Source organism: Mesoplodon densirostris, chromosome 4, assembly GCF_025265405.1.
Source record: "Mesoplodon densirostris isolate mMesDen1 chromosome 4, mMesDen1 primary haplotype, whole genome shotgun sequence".
NCBI classification, from domain to species: Eukaryota; Metazoa; Chordata; class Mammalia; order Artiodactyla; family Ziphiidae; genus Mesoplodon; species Mesoplodon densirostris.
The window spans coordinates 36,883,292-36,903,335 of NC_082664.1; the positions used below are offsets into that span (position 1 = coordinate 36,883,292).

Consider the following 20,044-nt stretch of genomic DNA (forward strand, 5'->3'; position numbering starts at 1 on the left):
AAAAAAAGAAAAAGAAACGAAGACCCAACACAGCCAAAAATAAAATAAATTAATTTTTTTTAAATGCTAAAAGAATATAAAGGTGTTATATAGACTTCCAAAATATCATTTGCAGGGGAAAGACCACTATTTCCCAAAGAAGTGTTGAACACAATTCTGGTATGTCTTGAAAAACTGCTCCATTCTCAAAAAGTTTTGGAAACACTAGACTAAATAAAGTTCAACAGGCTCCACAACTGTAACACTATTCACATCTTTAATATGTTAATATGCTCTAGTATACTGTTAATCTCCATAAGGAGAGGTACATTATATACCACTTTCCAAATTTATTTGACCACATAAAAATCTCTTAACATCATACCTATTATAACATTTCCCTGAGAAGTGCTGAACTTAGGAACAAACTTAGGAAATACTGGGAGCGATCGTTTGTAGGAAAAAAAAAAGACTAAAGACTCATAGCTAGGGACTTCCCTGGTGGCGCAGTGGTTAGGAATCTGCCTGCCAATGCAGGGGACACGGGTTCGAATCCTGGTCTGGGAGGATCCCACGTCCCGCGGAGCAACTAAGCCCGTGCACCACAACTACTGACCCTGAGCTCTAGAGCCCGTGAGCCACAGCTACTGGGCCCCTGCACTAGGACTACTAAAGCCCACACGCCTAGAGCCTGTGCTCTGCAGCAAGAGAGGCCACTGCAATGAGAAGCCTGCCCACCGCAGCAAAGAGTGGCCCCCGCTCGCCGCAACTAGAGAGGACCCGCACACAGCAACGAGGACCCAGGGCAGCCAAAAATAAAAATTAATTAATTAATTAACTTGTTAAAAAAAGACTCATAGCTGATCAAAAATTTAAATAAAGCAACATAAAAGAACTACTGTAAAAACTAGTAAAATCTTACTCTCTATTACATGCATACTACTGTTCTAAAATTGCTTTAGACAACCACACTTATGCAGTGTATGAAAAAGTGGAAGTCAGTCATTGTGAGTGCTCCTGATAAATTAACCACTGTTGATATTAGGGGGCCCTGAGTTTAACCCACTAGTTCTCACACATTAACTTGTTCCAGTTCCAATTAGAACTATCTGCCAGAGGACCACTTTCATGGAAGAAGCAAGAGAAAGGAAATAGGGCAGGTAAACTATACTCTTAGGGGGGAAAATAAGAAAGCAAAAAGGCATAATAAAGACTTAAGAAAACCTCTAAATTCTGCCCTTCTAGTGGCAGAAACCCGTCTTCTTTTGAAGGCTTCCCTATCCCCTTGTGCATGTGATTCTGGTGACGCTGCCTATTTAGCGTCCCAATCCCAAAACGGACATGAAATACAGACCTGGCCAATCATAGTCCTCACTTTCCTAGTCACAATGACTGGCCCAAAGATGGACCTGTGAGCCAAACCAGGTGAAGAAGCAACCTGGAATTTTATATACAAATGCCATGAAAAAGAAAATCTCTCCTCTGGATTCACTAGTTGGGTTCGGAAAACCTGATTGCCTGTTACTATAATCTCCTAACCTGCACCCTCCCTGCCCCAATTCTGGCTACATGAAGGAAGTCAGCATGCAACATACTGAAAAATCAAAGCACTAAAACGGAGAATAAGTGTCCATCATTACAGTAATCCCCTGGACACAATGCTTGAGAATCTAAAGTCAGTTCCTCCTCTATACTCTATGTAAATTAATAAATTCCCCTTTTCACTTAAGGTAATTGTGAGCTGAGTATCTGTCGTCTGCAATCTAATCCACGTATATAACTCAAGAAAGAGTTGTATCTCAAAAGAACTCGTAAAGATTAAAAAGATAATACCAAATGAAAGTGAGAATATTAATTACAATTAGTACAAACTTGTCTTCCAAAAAGGGTGTAATTTCTATAAAAATTTTAAACGCAGATACTGTTGACCCCAAAATTCTATTTATAGTTAATTTAACTTACATTTCTTAAAAAACTCACAAATATGCAATAACAAATGTACAATGTTATTATCTGCAACATTTGTCACATGAAAAATAAGAAACCTCTATGGACATCAATTGAGGACGGACTAAATATAGCATAATTTATGATGCAATACAATAGAACCATTAAAAAGAAAGATGTGTATCTATATGAATTAATTATTAAATGCCAAGGAGTATAATGTAGTGGTTAAGAGCTTACACTCTAGGAACAGACTACATGGGTTCAACTCACAGTTTGGCCTTTTATCAGCTTGGCTTCTTATTGCAGTAATTTGAGCAAATTACTTAATCTCTCTCTGCTAAAATTTCTTCAAATGTAAAATGGTGATATTATTATGAGGATTAAATAAATTAATAGGTTCTATGGCAGGCTGTAGAAAATTATTTCACACTTGGTAAGCTCTTGATAAACTCTGTATTATCATTTTCACTAATATGAAAAATTGCCCAAGATATGATGTTAAAAGAAGAATACGTATGAGCAAAGATCACAAACTCAAATACCTATGAGGTGAGGCAGATAACAAATAGGTTAAGTGGGAATTGTGGCAAACTGGAGAATACATGCCCTATCTCAAGCCACTCTAACCAACTACTGTCCTGTGGGAAAGAGGTTGCAGTGTTGCTGAATCTTAAAAAGCTTAAAAGTACAGGTTTATATAAAATGTCATTTTTTTAATGTTAGAACATACTTTTTTGTAAAGACACAGTATGGGCCTAACGAACATGTGTACTGGTCAGTTATGGCCTGTAGTCTGCCACTGACTGTCACAAAAAGGCATCTCCAGTAGATTAGAAACTAGAAGTGGGGAAGGGAACAAGTGTGTAAAGTCACAACTGAAAAGAAAACACTATAGAGAACTACACTACCATACTCCACAATAAAAGATATTCAGAATAGAATATAGAAATGTAATTGCTCAGAGTACAGTCAGACCTGTGCTCGAATTCTGGTAGGGCCACTGGTGTAATCTTGAGCAAGCTACCTATTTCTCAGGCGGTGTAAACGGAATAATGTATTACCTTATAAAGGTTGTAAGGATAAAATAACATGGGCAAAGTGCTAAGCACAAATAGAACACATTTATGCCATATATGTGTATGTATATATATAAACTCGACAGATGTTAGCTCTAATTATTTAAACCTGAATGAATAAAATAATTAAATTATGTTCAATATTGTCTATCTTAGAAAGCTGGAAATGTGTAATGGTTTAAAAATTTGTGTCAAAAATGGCTTGACGTGAAAACAGTTTTGGTGCTTATACTTATCTACAACAAAAATAAAATATAGAAGCACTTTATTCCTTGAAATGCAACATAAACGAAGCATGATTTGTCAACATCTAACTTGACTAAATAGTGTGTTCATGTTAGTGCTAAAATACAAGCTCCAAGAGGATAAGGACTGTGTCTGTTGTATTCACTATTGTATCCCTCACTTTAGCACAGAGCCTGGCACATAGTAGGTGTTGATTATTGAACACATTATTTCCTTTCTCCCTCACATTAACTATATAAGGTAAGCGTAATTTCCTCCATTCAACACTAAGGAAACTGAGGTAAAATGTGGTTAAGTGTCTTGAAAGTGGTAGAAGATGTAGAACATTTGACTCCTATTTTATGCTATTTTGACCTTCAGAATTAACCTTAAAAATAACCTTCAGCATTTTCAGAATCTTTTACCTATAATTTCAATTTTTCATTTTTTAAGATACTTTAAAAAATTACTCTAAAATTACTCTAAAATAATCCTCATACAGATTATGCCCATCAACTAAGAATACATATACAAATTAATTAGAAAATAGATAAGGAAATACATAAAGAAATACATAAGGGAAATATAAAGAAAATATATAAAATATTAAATTTGATAGTATAAAATATCTCAAATAGACGTCATTGATATCATCCTATTACCAGTAATAAATATATAGAAAAATACTAAACCCCACTCCATCTACCCTGAACTGTCTTTTTAGTAATAATTCCGAAGTTCTAGTTTATCTAAATGTTTCTCAGTAGCTGCTTCCTAAACTACTAAGTGTCACACCATCCAATTTTTTTTTAATTAAACATCTTCTATGCAAATACTTCATTAATAGGTGCTATGACAAAAGGGCACAGAAGAAGTGAAGAACACCATCACCTGTTTCAAGAACTTTAAAATCTACTTTAAAGATGTTTATACATGAAGCTATTAGCAAATTATGCCAAAACAGCATATGAAGAGGAAACGAAGATTACTGAGTATACAGTTAACCCCTGACACCATCACCTGTTTCAAGAACTTTAAAATCTACTTTAAAGATGTTTATACATGAAGCTATTAGCAAATTATGCCAAAACAGCGTATGAAGAGGAAACGAAGATTACTGAGTATACAGTTAACCCTTGAACCAGAGCAGTTTAACTGTACGGGTCCACTTTCACCCAGGATTTTTTTCAGTAAGTACTATAGTACTACACAATCCAAGGTTGGTTGAATCAACATATAAGGAACCTTGGATAGGGGAGAATCACAGCTATGGAGGAACAATTACAAAGTTAAACTCGGGTTTTGGACTGTGGGGTGTGGGGGACAGGGGGTTGGCACCCCTACTCCCCCCCCACCCCACTGTTCAAGAGTCAACTGTATAATCCAAGTTAGACATACATGGTAGGCATTTTCACATACATTATCTCAGTTCTTTTTTTTTTAATTAATTAATTAATTAATTAATTTGGTTGCACCAGGTCTTAGTTGCAGCAGGTGGGCTCCTTAGTTGTGGCAGGTGGGCTCCTTAGTTGCGACTCGCCAGCTCCTCAGTTGCAGCTCACCAGCTCCTTAGTTGTGGCACATGGGCTCCTTAGTTGTGGCATGTGAACTCTTAGCTGTGGCATGCATGTGAGATCTAGTTCCCTATCAGGGATCGAACCTGGGCCCTCTGCATTGGGAACACAGAGTCTTAACCACTGTACCACCAGGGAAGTCCCGTATTTTTTGTTGTTGTTGGGTTTTTTGTTTGTTTTTTGTTTTAATATTTATTTATTTGGCTGCGTCAGGTCTCAGTTGCGGCATGTGGGCTCCCTAGTTGTGGTGTGCCGGCTCTAGAGCTGCAGGGCATGTGGGATCTTAGTTGCCCGACCAGGGATCGAACCTGTGTTCCCTGCACTGGAAGGCAGATTCTTAACCACTGGAAGTCCCCTCAGCTCTCAACAACTGTGAAGTAAGAATTGCCATCTTCATTTTAGAGAAGGAAATTGAAATTCATAGAGATTAAATGACTTTCCAAAATAAAGGGCATATCAGGATCTGAGATCTGAAATACAAGTCTGACTCCAAAGTCTTTTTTCTTTTTTTTCTTTAAACTACATCTTGCAGCCTCCCACATGTACATGATTACAGGGTGTAGCAACATTTATAAACACTAAAGGAAAAGAAAGAAAGACATCATTGTAGAGAATAATTCCTAGGAAAGATTTTGTTGCGGAAATGAAGTGTGAGCTGAGTTGGAAATTAAAAGTAAAACTGAAACTACTGTTAATTTTGTGATTAATACCAAAAAATTTCCAAATGAAAAAAAATCTAAATATTTTCCCTTCGGTTTATAATGACTGGACCTAATCGCTGAAATTTTTCATCCTTTTTTCCATTTCTTATCCTCTTGCATTTTTAATGTATAATCTACCCCTCCCCCATAATCATTCCCATTATAAAGCCAAAAAAAAAAAAAACACCTAAGCCTAATATCCTATATTTCTCTCTCCGGCTGGTCAAGATACTAAAGGATAGAAACCTATATTGCCATATGAGCCTCCTTCATGTTAGTGGTGAGAAAAGCTGAGAGAGAGAGTTAAATAATACTGCTCAAAGTTACAGGACTTTACTGGCCAAACTAGCATTAGATAGAGCCTTCTAGAGTTCCTTCTGTGGCCCTGTGCGCCTTAATTTTTTCTCACCAAAGTACCAATAACAGAAGAACAATGAGGTCTGGAGTTATACAATAGGTTCACTTGAAATTTCTTTCAAGTGTGATTTTGTCTAAAAGCTCCTTTAAAATTCTACATCCATGCCTAATTTACTCATGCTTACTGTAATATTAAAGTGGTTTAAATTATATACTCTAAGTAAAATTGATACTTCAAGAATTATTATGTTTGTTCCCATAGCTTAGATTCTAAGGCTTAGAATCCTTAGAGTATCCCTTGAACACAATGTCATGTATCCCAACTTGAGAAGCAGGGCACAAATTGCGTAAAGTTCTTTCCACCACATTTGCTTGGTCCTTTATTTGTCAAATCAGTAAATTTTTTAAAGCATAGTAAATTTAATTCCATTCTTTCAAAATGTATACTTACTGGCAAAACTACTGTAAAAGTTGTTGGAGTTGTTTATTTTAATTACAATATAGTCAAGAAGTTCTACTTACTTAGTTTAAATCAATTAAGTACAAACTCACTTATGAACTCATTAAACAACCTGGATGGAACTTCTACATCACAATACCTCATTAGACATTTGCTTTTCAGGGAGGCCGCTCAAAAATTAAGTAAGGTTTCATGCTATTCATATTAAATACAGATCCAATTATTTTTTATTTTTAACATCTTTATTGGAGTATAATTGCTTTACAATCGTTTGTTAGTTTCTGCTTTATAACAAAGTGAATCAGCTATACATATACATATATCCCCATAACTCCTCCATCTTGCATCTCCCTCCCACCCTCCCAATCCCACCCCTCTAGGTGGTCACAAAGCACTGAGAGATCCAACTACTTTTAAACAGGTGAAATAATCTTTTCTTCTTCCTTGGTATTCATCTTCTCCACCCAGAGTTGAAGGAAGAAACCCCTTGTGGTTTAAATTTTTTTTTTTAGGATTTTTTTTTAACATCTCAAATTCCAAATATGCTTAGTTCTTCAATCCTATTTACAGGTGCAAAGTATAGACTTTATCTATTTTACTCACTGTATCAAAAAAGCACCCCATTCACCTTAACCAGGAATCTCTCACCAGTAAGAGAAAAACAGATTCATTCATCATTTCCTCCCCAATAACATACTGCTGATTCTCCATGACATACCTTAAAGTCAAACAGTCATATGTATCTTGAATACAGTTAAAACTCTTAACTATGTTTACATACTACTAATTTATAAAGTCTTTGGCCAGTGGTGATAGTATTAAATGTATTCAATAGAAGTTAATGTAATGATTTCTTATTTTAATCACTAATACATTGCTTCCAACCAAAAATTCATGAAAGAATGACCTAGTTTGAGAAATAGGCTTCTTTTTAATAACAGTCATACAGATCAATATTGGTATGTTTGCCAGTGCACACAATTCCATTTCACAGGATATAGGTTTTGTTTGCAATAGTGATTTGCCTTACTTAATGACAACATCTATTCTCAAAAGATATATTTATATATCTTTATCAATAAATGGGCTTTCAGAAAATAATATTGACACACATAATGCACAAGGATAAGCATGAGGAATGAAATAAAATAAACGACTGAACAATTCCGGAGTCAAATGATTATTACCTCCTTAGCTTAGAACTTGTTTTTTAAATATTTTGAATGACTTTATTTATAAATGACTGAAATACTCCCTACATGTAACTAATATTTTTGGTTTCTAGTTTACAATTAGTCTTTTATCTAATCTTTATTATCTAGTTTTATATATGTCTAATAACTCTTCCTGATTACAAATCTACAATTTAGTGCAATAAAATGTATATTACTAGAGCAAAAACATGATTTTAAAATGCCCTTTCCTAAAAATTTGTATCTTTTTCTCATCCATGCCACTGTTAGTGAATATTTAGGTAATGGATTATCACCTTTATCTAAGTGCTTTGGTATACCAAACATTAGCAGTGGCTAGCTAATATGATATTTAATAACCAACGAAACATAATCTATCCCACTCTATATCACAAACATATATGTATTCATTATTTTCCTGATGTTTCCATGGAACTTACAGTGGTAGAAGTAGTGTGCTCCCTTGATAAACAGCTTCTTTAGAAACAGACAAAAATAGGTGAAAATGACACATTTGATATAGTGAGCCTGCTGTGTACTTGTTAAGACTTTAAGTATAATTACTACTGAAGTTGTAAAAAAATAATAAAAATTCCTACATCTGCCCCACATCTTCTTTCTAGTTTCAAAGCAACAGATATTTATTTGCCTCATGTTATTCATCATCACATTGTCTTCAGTCTGTTAAAAATAGTAATAGAGGGCTTCCCTGGTGGGGCAGTGGTTGAGAGTCCGCCTGCCAATGCAGGGGACACGGGTTCGTGCCCCGGTCCGGGAAGATCCCACCTGCCGCGGAGCGGCTGGGCCCGTGAGCCATGGCCGCTGAACCTGCACGTCCGGAGCCTGTGCTCCACAACGGGAGAGAGCACAACAGTGAGAGGCCCGCGTACCGCAAAAAAAAAAAAAAAAAAAAAAAAAAATAGTAATAAAAGTAAAGAACGTTAGATACAGATGCATTAAAAACTAGAGCTTAGGGCTTCCCTGGTGGCGCAGTGGTTGAGAATCTGCCTGCTAATGCAGGGGACACGGGTTCGAGCCCTGGTCTGGGAGGATCCCACATGCCGCAGAGCAACTAAGCCCGTGAGCCACAACTACTGAGCCTGCGCGTCTGGAGCCTGTGCTGCGTTAACAAGAGAGGCCGCGATAGTGAGAGTCCCGCGCACCGCGATGAAGAGTGGCCCCCGCCTGCCACAACTAGAGAAAGCCCTCACACAGAAACGAAGATGCAACACAGCAAAAATAAATAAATTAATTAATAAACTCCTACCCCCAACATCTTCTTAAAAAAAAAAAAAAACCTAGAGCTTAAGGTTTTTTGGTATATGGTCTTTGGTGATAAAGACCATATAACTTTCATTTCTAACAAATCAACATAAAACAGTAACTAACAAAGATACTGTTTTTAGAGATCGACAATAATCTTCAACATAAAATGTTTCCATGAAAACCTATGTAAATGTTTCCATTTTCCTGAACAAAAAGATAATATAACTAAAATATCCATGTTACATTAACTATCATACTCTGATTTCCAAGTTCTAAATGATTCAAGATAGTAATACAAAAAAGAAATGCCTTTGCTAAATATTTTCCTACCATATTCTTTCAAAATTCTAACAGTTAATTCATTTGATACAAAGTTTCAATAGACTGCGTACCATATTTGCCAAATCCATAGCTGAGATAAAGATTACAAAAACACCTAGAAGATGAAAAGTTTCAAAGTGGTATAAAAACTATCTTTCAAGACATAATCAAAGATGTCACAAAGAAATCAAAGATTTTAGAAATGACAACACAATTCACCAAAATACTAACATATTGTAAAATGTGTGCATTTCCTCTAAAATATGTAAAACCTCTAAAACCTCTAAGTTTTCCTCTAAAACCTCTGTAAAACAGACTTAGATAAAATACTTAAAATCACTCTTATGAAACATGGAGAAGATATTTTATAAAACAAGCCCTCCACCTTTAATAAAGCCACAAATTATAACTCACAAAATCAAGGTTTTAAGTGTGGCCTCAATTCAATTTTCTTAAGTATGAAATCATAGTACTTAAGTTCAGTAAAGAATAGTTTTACATAGTAAAACTGCAGTATTTGGAAGTTCTACAAGACAAAATTGTGCAACATGGCTTTATTTCTGTAGGTTTTCTTTGTGTGTACAAAATCACATGGAATGTTAAGACCATAAATATTAAGCTGTTTGTAGTAAAATCCACTATTCAGACTGGGGACTGGTGCTCTTTCCTCTGATTCTTCTCCACATTTCCAGGCTCTATCATAGCAGACAATACTTATATCACTAACTTTACGTAAAAATCTCTCAGAGTTATTTCTGACTTCAAATATCCATTTTATCACCAAATTCTATTGTCCTCTGTTACCACTTCTCCCAAATGTGCAACTTCCTTTTCATTCCTTCACCTATATCCTTATTCCTGACCCTAGACTTCTCCCCCTAAACTACTATACCTCATTCTCATAAGACAGTTTCCCTAGATTGTCTTTAATTCCACTGCCAAAGTTCTCTCATTGACATTCTGCTCGTGCCACCTACCTATCCTACCTGGGCATTCCAGGGCCTTTGCATTACATTTTTATTCTGCTCCAGAGCCTCACCCTCAGCAACATATTCATTTATAAGGTTGCCAATGACTTTCAACTCCCCTTTAAAATGTCAGTTTCTTCTTAGCCCTGCTAAATGTACCAAATTATCCCTTCAGGTAATCACATTTGCTCCTAATCCATCTGAGTATGGAATACCTTTTACATTTAGCTCTCAATCACACAAGTAATTTATTTAGACAATTTTAGCACAGTGATGACATACACTGTTTCTTTAGTTGTTTGCATACCAATGTCATCCCTATTGGACTGCAGAGACACAGATAAGGGCTGCATCTTTCAAAGCATTCTGTACAACAGCTATCTACAATGTCACTTAACCCAGGTAAGATGATTCACTAAATAAAACTACTATAGAAAGCTTAAATAAAAAAGAAAAATTTTTAATCTCTATGGTTTAACTTTAAAACATCTATGACCTTTCATTTCCATGGACAGTTGACATACTTTGGTTTCTATTAAGCTTCATTCTCACTACTCTAATAATTTTCAAAGCACAGCTAGAATTTAAAGTGCAAGTTGAGGGTTGATATAGGGTATATACTTTTACACCCCGCAATTAGATTCTTTGAAAAACAGCAATGTCAACTCCAAGACTTCTGAGTTACAACTGAATCTTCATACAAGGCAAGAACTTCAGCACCAAAAGAAGAGAACAGCGCATCTTCTAATGGGGGGGCGGGGGTCGGAGGAGGGTCCCTTCCCTGCAACTGGTTTAGACTAGTTTCTCTATCGCAGGGGCTTTCAATTAGGAAAATTCAATAAATCACCATTAACATCTGGAAACAATATCAGAGAAAGGCTACCCAGTTACTTAAAAGACAGGAAGGGGTACCATGGAAATCTTTTTTCATAAAACTCAGCAGCCAAATTAAGCTTTGCATTTATCTTACCAAGAGAGATTTTTTTCTACCTAATAATAAAAGCAAGTCTCATTCAGTTTAGTTCCTTCTCGAGCACCGTCTCAACCTGTCAGAATTTGACAAGGGAAAAAAATTTAAAAGTGCGTGCGTGTGTGTGTGTGTGTGTGTGTGTGTGTGTGTGTGTGTGTGTGTTGGGGGGGCGGGAGGTGGGAGGAGAACACCAGGATTCCCGTCTACCTCGCTTCTTTTTCCGAAATCAGCAAGTCCTGGATTTCCTTCACTCCGAACTAAGCCCTCAGGTTCCAAATATAGTTATTTAACCCCCACCTCGCCACTCAATTACACAGAAACCTTACCAACTACAGAACCACAGCAGAAACCCCTACGAATCGGCTTGCTATTCATCTCGGAAGTCATGCCCTGCAGCAACTGCCTGTCGCCGAACTGAGGGATGTTACCCAAAAACAGCGCAACGGAATCAGACATGCAGAGCACACACGGCTTCCGCGAGGGAGGGAAATGCGACCCGGGAAAAGTGCGCTCCTCACAAGCCTCGGGACCATCCGGGCGGGGGGCGGGTGGTCCCAGAAGGGAGGGGAACAGAGGAGCCCGAGTGGGGGAATCCTTCCCTCTCAAGTAAAAAGGGCTGGATCCCCGGCCGCAGATAACAGTCTGTCCCTCTAAGAAAACGAAGAGGCGGGCAGAGGGCCCTTTGCTTGGGAAGGCGGAATGCAAACACTTTCCGAGGTCCGGGTGCAAGCCGATCCCCCACCTCCCGGGGGAGACGAGGGGTGTCCCGTGGGTGGCTGAGGGGATTCCGGCTCGCGAGGGGCAGCCGGAGGCGGAGCAGAGTTTCGCCTAACGAACACGCGTGTCGGCTCCGGCCGGTGCCCCGCGAAAGCACGGCTAGAGCAGAGCGGGGCCGCCCGGCTTGGGGGGAAGGGAAAGGAGGGAGGGGGTGGAAATGGGATTCCCCCCTCTCTGGGACCAGCAGTAGCGGAGGAAGCGCGCGGGCCGGCCGAGAGCGGCGTGCTCCAGCTTGCGGAGCCGGGATCCCGCCGCCTGCACTGGCAGCAAGGAGCCCCGCAGCGGCCGCCGCACCGGCCCCTCTGTCCCCAGGGGCCCAGGACTTAGGGTGCGAAGGCACTGGGACCTGACATCCCACGGGGTCGGCCCCAGCTCCCGGGCGACCCCGCGGGAACACCCCAACCTCCAGCAGTTCTCAGCGGTTGTAAAACGTCCGCCCCCCCCACCCAGTCCCCTTCCTCAGCCTTCCCTCCTCCCGAGGCCACAGAGAAGGGTCACCACAGGCGAGAAGCCTGAGGCAAGCCGGGGACAGCAGCCGCGGCGGTCCTGGACCTCCTTCCCCCGGTTACCTGTGAGGACTCCGACCCGGATTTGATGGTCGTGGTTAGTGAGGATCATCCCCTCGGTCGCCATGTTTCCCAGCGCAGTCACCGCACTGACGGGAGCCGGGAAAAGCCAGAGCCCGGAGCGCGCGGGCCGGGAGCGCGCTCGCCTCGGAAAGCGCGAGAGCGCCCGGGAAGCGTGAGGCGAGCGTGAAGCGAGCGCTCGGCGGCCTGCGCGAGTGACAGGCCGGGCCCGGAGGGCGCGAGTCCGCGGGGGGAAGTAGGCGGAGTCAGGGCGCGCGACCTCGAGTCCGAGTCCGAGACAGCGAGCTGCGGGTGGGTTACGCGGTGGCTGCTGAGGGAGAGCGCGCGGAGGCGTAGGAACGAGGCGGGAGAGACTCTTGTCGCTTTGCGGAGCGCGAGACCCAGGGCCGCTGGACGGCAGGAGACTGAGGGGAAAGGAGAGCACAAGCTCGGGAGGTCGCGGGGGCGGACTCGGGGACAGGGGCGGAGCTACACCGCGAATCGTGGAACTCGTGGCGAGTGAGGGGAGGAGTGAGAGCTCGGTTGCTGAGTGCTGGGAGCGGGAAGGAGCCGCCACAGCCAGAGCAGAACCAGATAACGCTCCTGGGCGCGCGAGTAGCGCGGGATTGGTTGGGAGAACGCGGGTACGCGCGAGACATGAACGCTGCCTCAGCCGAGCTCCAGACAGAAGCAATCTCCTGCCGAGCCCGGCGTTTGTCAGCTACTCCGGGCGGCTGTTGGGGCGGCAAAGCAGCTTTCCCGAGGGGAAGAGGAAAGGCGCCAGGGACCCTGGAGGTGCCTTAGAAAGCTGCGTGGGTGGCAGAACCGCAGCTGCTGTGACAGCCCGCGGTTGGCGAAGGAGGAGGTATCCTATCCTGCCTTATCTTCCCGCTTGCCGCCCTAGCGTAGGATTTCCCAACTCCAAGTCTGTACCTTCAGGAGGATCCTCACTAGCGAAGCTTAGGAGCCTGCGGCAGAGCATCTTGAGGAGAGATAGCTGGCTTTTCTTTCTCCCGCTGTCGCATGGTTTTGTGGCATCAGGCTTCTTCGCTAAAGGCTCTGCTTTTAGGTGAAAAGCATCAATCTTAGAGAATGAGATTAGAGAATGTTCCTCCCCCCTGAGCCACAATCACAAACCTGGGAATAGTACCCCGGTGGTGGCAATTTTCATTTCAGTATTTGTGGGATATGAGGTTACCATGAAAATAGCTTTTGTTGCCACTTATCTTCATGTGTCTTTCATAAAGTGTGATATGAATCACCTGTGGCTATTTCACATGGGTTTCTTAGTTCCCTTCTTTCTAGCCCTTTAAACTTCTGAATAAAAAACAGTATATACACACACATGTATATGTATTTTTTTTTTCTTCTCAGCTTTGGTAAAACCGGGAAGCATAAAAATGAAAAGCAAAATGTCAAAAAAATGTATAATCATCAACATTTGTATACAATTAAAATCTCAGTTTGATGGTTATGTTTTATTGTGCCAACTAGAACGTGGACTTACACCTGAAGATTCACATTGTTATGTATTTCATTTTAAATAATGGGAGTACAAAGGGGATAATGGGTGGAATTGAGGTTGGAGAAAATTAATTAGTAAAATTTCTTTTGAGTATGTGTATTGCTAGTATTTTTGACAGTGGATTTAAAATTGAAGCCAGATCATGAACCCACCTCCTATAATAATCTATCACCATAGAGCCTGGGAGCCAATGGATTCTTAACTAGTTTCAAGTGAGATATATATATGTGAAAGTATGTTTTCTTTATTTCAAACTAAAGATGAGCAAATGGTTGGTTACATTACCTTTCTATCTTTATTCCCTCTAACGCCCCCAAATTTGAAATTATTTTAAAATGTCTTGAATTTTCGGAGAGATAAATTCTAATCCTGCCCACTATAGGTTCTGTAACCTTAAATGAATTGGGGTCTTTTTCTTTATCCTTTATATAAGCTGGTAGATAAGCACCCCTTCCATTTAGAATATTCCGTTATTATTCATGGAAAGAAACTGGCACTTTTGTTTCACAAATAACAGAAAACAAGGGACTTTCTGTATCTATAAAAGCAGCAATGGTGAAATTCATTAAAATTTTCATTGGGGGACTTCCCTGGTGGTTCAGTGGTTAAGAATCCGCCTGCCAGTGCAGGGGACACAGGTTCGAGCCCTGGTCTGGGAAGATCCCACATGCCTCAGAGCAACTAAGTCCGTGCGCCACAACTACTGAGCCTGTGCTCTAGAGCCCGCGAGCCACAACTATTGAAGCCCGCATGCTGCAACTACTGAAGCCTGTGCTCCGCAACGAGAAGTCACCACAGTGAGAAGCCCACGCACCGCAATGAAGAGTAGCCCCCACTCACCACAACTAGAGAAAGCCCGCGCGCAGCAACGAAGACCCAATGCAGCCAAAAATAAATAAATAAATAATAAATTTATTTTAAAAATTTTGATTGGGAAGGGTGAAGATGAATTAATCCTTTTAAAGTATATGGAGGTTAGTTTGTTAAACCTGCTAAAATTGCTGAAAAGAAGTAATGTTAATAGAATTAAACTGGACAATTATAATAGATGCTTGTCTTTCAACAATTTACCTCAAGTATATTCATCTCAGCTGAATTTAGGAAGCTCTAAGAAAATTTACACAGGAAAAGCCTAGTGACCTTGCTGTCTAGTGGGACTTTTTGTTTTACTGCTGGTTATTGAATGAATATTGCAGTATCCACATGCTTTTTAACTCCCGTTACCATGTGACATTTCTTCAGAATTCATCTGGGAATCAAGTGTTACAACAAAGGAAACTTTCTGGAAAGTAGGAAGAGAGTAGCATTTCCAAAGATCGATAAATGTCTCAGGAACATATTGGGGCTGGGTAGAAAGTGGAAAAGTTCGGAGTTTGTATATAAAGCATTACAAGTACCCAGGGATTTATTCTCTCCATTCCTGAGATTGTAGTAATGAAAATTGAGTTTACACTAACTGAGAACATAAAAGATGGGTAAACACTTGGCTGTCATAATGACTTTCATTATAAAGATGAAAGTTTATCAGTAGAAGTGAATTGCTGAATGAAGGACAGTTGAGTTTTTCTGGTACTGGTGTATTTACATTTAGTCCTCCTAGTACTTTAGTTTTCCTGTGGTTAATCACACTTTCAATATAAATAAGGCAAAAGTTTACTGGCTTTTCTGGGGTTAGACTCTCCTCATTAGCACTAGATGCAAGCAAGAACAAATTTGGTAATGCATTATTCTTCCACTAAGGCTTATTCTACTCTTGCCTCTTTCCCGATTGGCTAATAGCCACAACTGAGTGGATTACAAATGGGTGCAAGCAACATTTTGAATATACTTAATGTCACTGAACTGTACACTTTAAAATGATTAAAATGGTAAATTTTGTTAGGTGTTTTTAGCACAATTTTTTAAAAACTGGATGTAAGGTGAAGCTCTGGTTGATTTTAACATAGTATTTTCCCCAAAGGAAGGGTGATAGAGTTCAGATGAACTTTTGACTGACTGAATCAGGCAATGTATTAGTTCCTAGGGCTGCCATAACTAAGTACCACTAACTCAGTGACTTAAAACAACAGAAATTTATTCTCTCATGGTTCTGGAGGCCAGAAATCTAAAATCAATGTGTCAGCAAAGCCATGCTCACTCTAAAGTCTCTAGAGAAGAGTTCTTCCCTTGCCTCTTTCTGGCTTCCAGTGGTTACCTGCAATCCTTGGCGTTCCTTGACTTACAGTTGCATCACTCAGTCTTGGCCTTTGTCTTCACATGGCCTTCTTCCCTGTGTGTATTTTTACTTGCTCTTCTTATAAGAATACCAGTCATTGGATTTAGGGCCCATATTAATCCAGTATGACCTCATCTTAACTAATCACATCTCCAAAGACCCTATTTCCAAATTCCAAGGTTCTATGTGCATGTGAAATTTGAGGGGACACTATTCAACCCAGTACAGGTGGTCATAGATTACATTACTGTGTAAACATATAAATTACAAACTCAGCCTATTAGAAAAGAATGTTCAGAAGTTTCTCTAAAAGCTAGACTTAGGGACTTCCCTGGTGGCGCAGTGGTTAAGAATCCACCTGCCAATGTTGGGGACACGGGTTCGATCCCTGGTCTGGGAAGATCCCACATGCCGCGGAGCAACTAAGCCTGTGCCCCACAACTACTAAGCCTGCGCTCTAGAGCCTGCGAGCCACAACTACTGAAGCCCACAGGCCTAGAGCCCGTGCTCCGCAACAAGAGAAGCCACCGCAATGAGAAGCCTGCACACCACAACAAAGAGCAACCCCCGCTCAATGCAACTAGAGAAAGCCCGCGCGCAGCAACGAAGACCCAACGCAGCCAAAAATAAATAAATAATTTTTAAAAGAAATAGAAAGCTGAGATTTAGAAATTAGACACGTTTTTAGAGAAAATACAGCTCTATAGAATAGAGAATACTGGGGAAACTTTAAATTTTTGACCTAATTAGCCTAATGCTTTTCCCCCAGAAGTAGTTTTCTAAATTAGAAATTTCCAAAGTCTAATAAGATAAATTTAGTCAGTCCTACTAATGAAATTGACATTTTGGTTTTAGTTCTGATGCCCTTGTTATCTTTTAGTAAAGTGGAGCTGAGCCACATCAATTTCTCATGGAGTTTGATGACACTTATTTGGGAACAACTAGGACAATGTTTTCCGATGTCTGACATGTTTATTAAAATTAATTGAACTTTTCCTTCCTTGGGCTTTTGATATTATATTCTGCTGCACAGATTGCTGCTTGAATAATTTTGTGCCACAGTCCTTTGTATTTTTCCTCACACTTACTCTCTTCCTCTGAGGTCCCCAACTGGAAATCCAGATGAATGAGGCTGTTTTTGGTTGTAAGTGACTGACGCTAGTTTAAGCCTAAAGGAATTCATTGGCTCATGCAGCTAGGAAGTTCAGACATGTATTGGCTTCTGTAAGCTATAATTTAGATGAGTAATTTTTGAGTCCATCTAGGGACACCGGGAAACTCCAAGATCTTTTCAGAGGGTCTACAAAGTCAGAAGTATTTTCATACTAATACTAAGCCATTATGTGCCTTTCTCCTCTCATTTTCTCATTGGATACAGTAGAATTTTCCAGAGGCTACATGATGTGTAGTGATGTCATCACTCTGATAGCTAATGGAATGTGTGTTTGTATATTCTTATATTTAAAAAAATTTTAATATAGTAAATACCAATAGGTATAACCTACTTAAACAAAAGCTCTTTGGAGTCCTCAATAATTTTTAAGAGTGTAAAGGGGTCCTGAGACCAAAATCTTGGAAACCATAAGTTTAGGTCATGTCTCCATCCCAAAGCACTAAGGCAAAGGTAATAGCATTTTCTAATTGGTTGGCCTCAGTCATGTGCTCACCCAGAGGATCAGGATCAGATGAACCCCTACCAAATAGACAAAGATCAAGGGAGGATGCATCTGGGTACCATATGTAAGGCTAGTGCCTTGATAGATTAGTAGTTAGTCAGAAAGGGTTTAAACTGAAATGTCAAGTGAAACTTAAAATTGTTTCTGGTGATCAAAAATTGAAAAGCTGGATACTTCCATTAAGGCATCTGAAGTAGCATAACAGTTGGGAAAATAAATGCATAACACCCCTCCACACACACACACAAAATCTCCTATCTCTCTCTACCATTACTATAGATTTTAATCTTTTCTGAGGACTTTAATTTATACATTTGATACCACCCACATTGTTTCATGTTAATATTCAGAAGATAGAGAAGCTCTTCCCTGTGTGTCCTGACAATTTACAAATGTACAAGGTCACCACTTCCTTATATGGCTGCTTATCTGATAAAAGAAGGAAACCAGAAACAAAAAGTTTTATTTCTAAAGAAAGCACTGGTTTTTCTCCCTCCTTAATTCAAGGAAAGTGAAGACGAAAGAGCAGGAGGACAGTATTTGCTAGAAGAGGAAGGAATTATTAGATAAGGGAAAGGAGAATGAGATTTGTTAAGTGGAAAAGTAACATTAAGTGTCCAGAAACTATTTAATTTCTTAAAAGGGCTCTGTCTACAAGGCCTTCAGTTTTTAGGATTCAGTATACACAAGTAAAGAAAAAATAGTCCCTGGGACTTACTTGGTGGCACAGTGGTTAAGACTCCGTGCTCCCAATGCAGGGGGGCCAGCTTCGATCCCTGGTCCAGGAGTTAGATCCTACATGCATGCCACAACTAAGAGTTCACATGCCACAACTAAGGAGCCCATGTGCCACAGCTAAGGAACCCGTGAGCCGCAACTAAGAAGCCCACCTGCCGCAACTAAGACCTGGTGCAACCAACCAAATAAATAAATAAATAAATATTTTTAATAAAGAAAAGAAAAAATAGTCCCAAACTTAACCACTGACATGGATTAAGTTTAAGTGAGCTTTTAAAAAAAACAAAAATTATTCTTATTCATTGGTTTCCATATAATCAAAGCCCAACTACCCTAGAAAAATAGTTTTGTCTCTATAAAAGCAACAAAAAATTATTTTGTTAACCTAAGTAACCTCATTTTCTCCCAGGTTGACTAATAATTGGAGGAAGTGTGGTTGATAAGAATGTTTATACAGTAGTTTAGCTTAAAATGAAGCTTCAGTAGAAGTTTGAAATGTTAGAAAGCATAAATGAATTGGTGAAGGAAGCAGAGATGATGGATTTTTCAGTTGTGCTGAAAAATCTCATTTTACCATGTAATAATTACAGTTCATATTTATCTGCCTGTGTATCGCCTGCTGTGGGATTGATTGGGTGCAGAGCGTGTATCCCTTTCCAACACAGAACCTTGTTTTCTTCCCATTTCCTAATATTTGATGACTAAATACAAAACATATAAGGCAATAGGGACTTTGAATTGCTAGCAGTGCAGGCTACTGCCAAGGTACCAGAGGGGCTGTTAGAAATTTGCCTTGGCATGTAACAGCTTGCAGAAGCCTCTTCCTATAAAAGGAGACACCAGCTAACGTGGCCAGAGTTCACATAAACAATATTAAAGCTGGATTTTTCTGCCTGGATCTAAAAGAGTAAGGCAAAATGTTGCATACTGTCCCTTGTCCCCTTTGATGACTGCAATTCTAGTTTAAAGATGAAAATAGCAGACTGTTTTGTTGGCCTTGTTTCATTTAGGAAAGAAGTGTGACAAACATTACAAATCACTTTGTGGTCATTGCAAAAAAGCAAATTTTGGGGGTGAAATTGTTAGCAAATATTCTTTAAATAGCTAGAATGTCAAGGTAAAATAAATGAGATAAGCCACAAAAATAGTACTACCCAAGATTATGGTTATTAAATGTTTTGCTGATGGGATAGAGTTTTCCTCAGTTGAATTTAAAATTGAAAAGTATCTCCCAAGTACAGTCAAGAGTATCAGTGATTTTATTCTCAGAGAAACATAACTGGAATATTATGAGTATAAATAAAATTGTAATGTTTCAGTGCCATAAATATTTTCTGATTACTAATTCAGTTCTGCTAATAATTTGATTCTGAGATGGGAATGCCCAAAATATAGACATATTCCAACCATATTGGAAGGAACAGCCCTTCCTGTAATTTAAACTAATATTGGATTTATCAGTGATTCTCTTGGGAGTTTGGGTATCTCGAATGAGTCTCTGATCTGT

The 20,044-nt window shown here is 39.6% G+C and overlaps 1 protein-coding gene across 2 annotated transcripts in view; it reads right to left on the bottom strand.

The window, feature by feature from the left end:
* The window catches only part of GPHN (gephyrin), a 609,285-nt gene extending 596,482 nt beyond the window's left edge, over positions 1-12,803 (bottom strand). For both annotated transcript variants that reach the window (XM_060095976.1, XM_060095978.1), the window contains exon 1: positions 12,387-12,803. In XM_060095976.1, the coding sequence (XP_059951959.1) occupies positions 12,387-12,450 (64 nt within the window). In that variant the 5' untranslated portion in view covers positions 12,451-12,803. The remainder of the gene's footprint in view (positions 1-12,386) is intronic.
* Between the last annotated feature and the right edge of the window lie 7,241 nt (positions 12,804-20,044).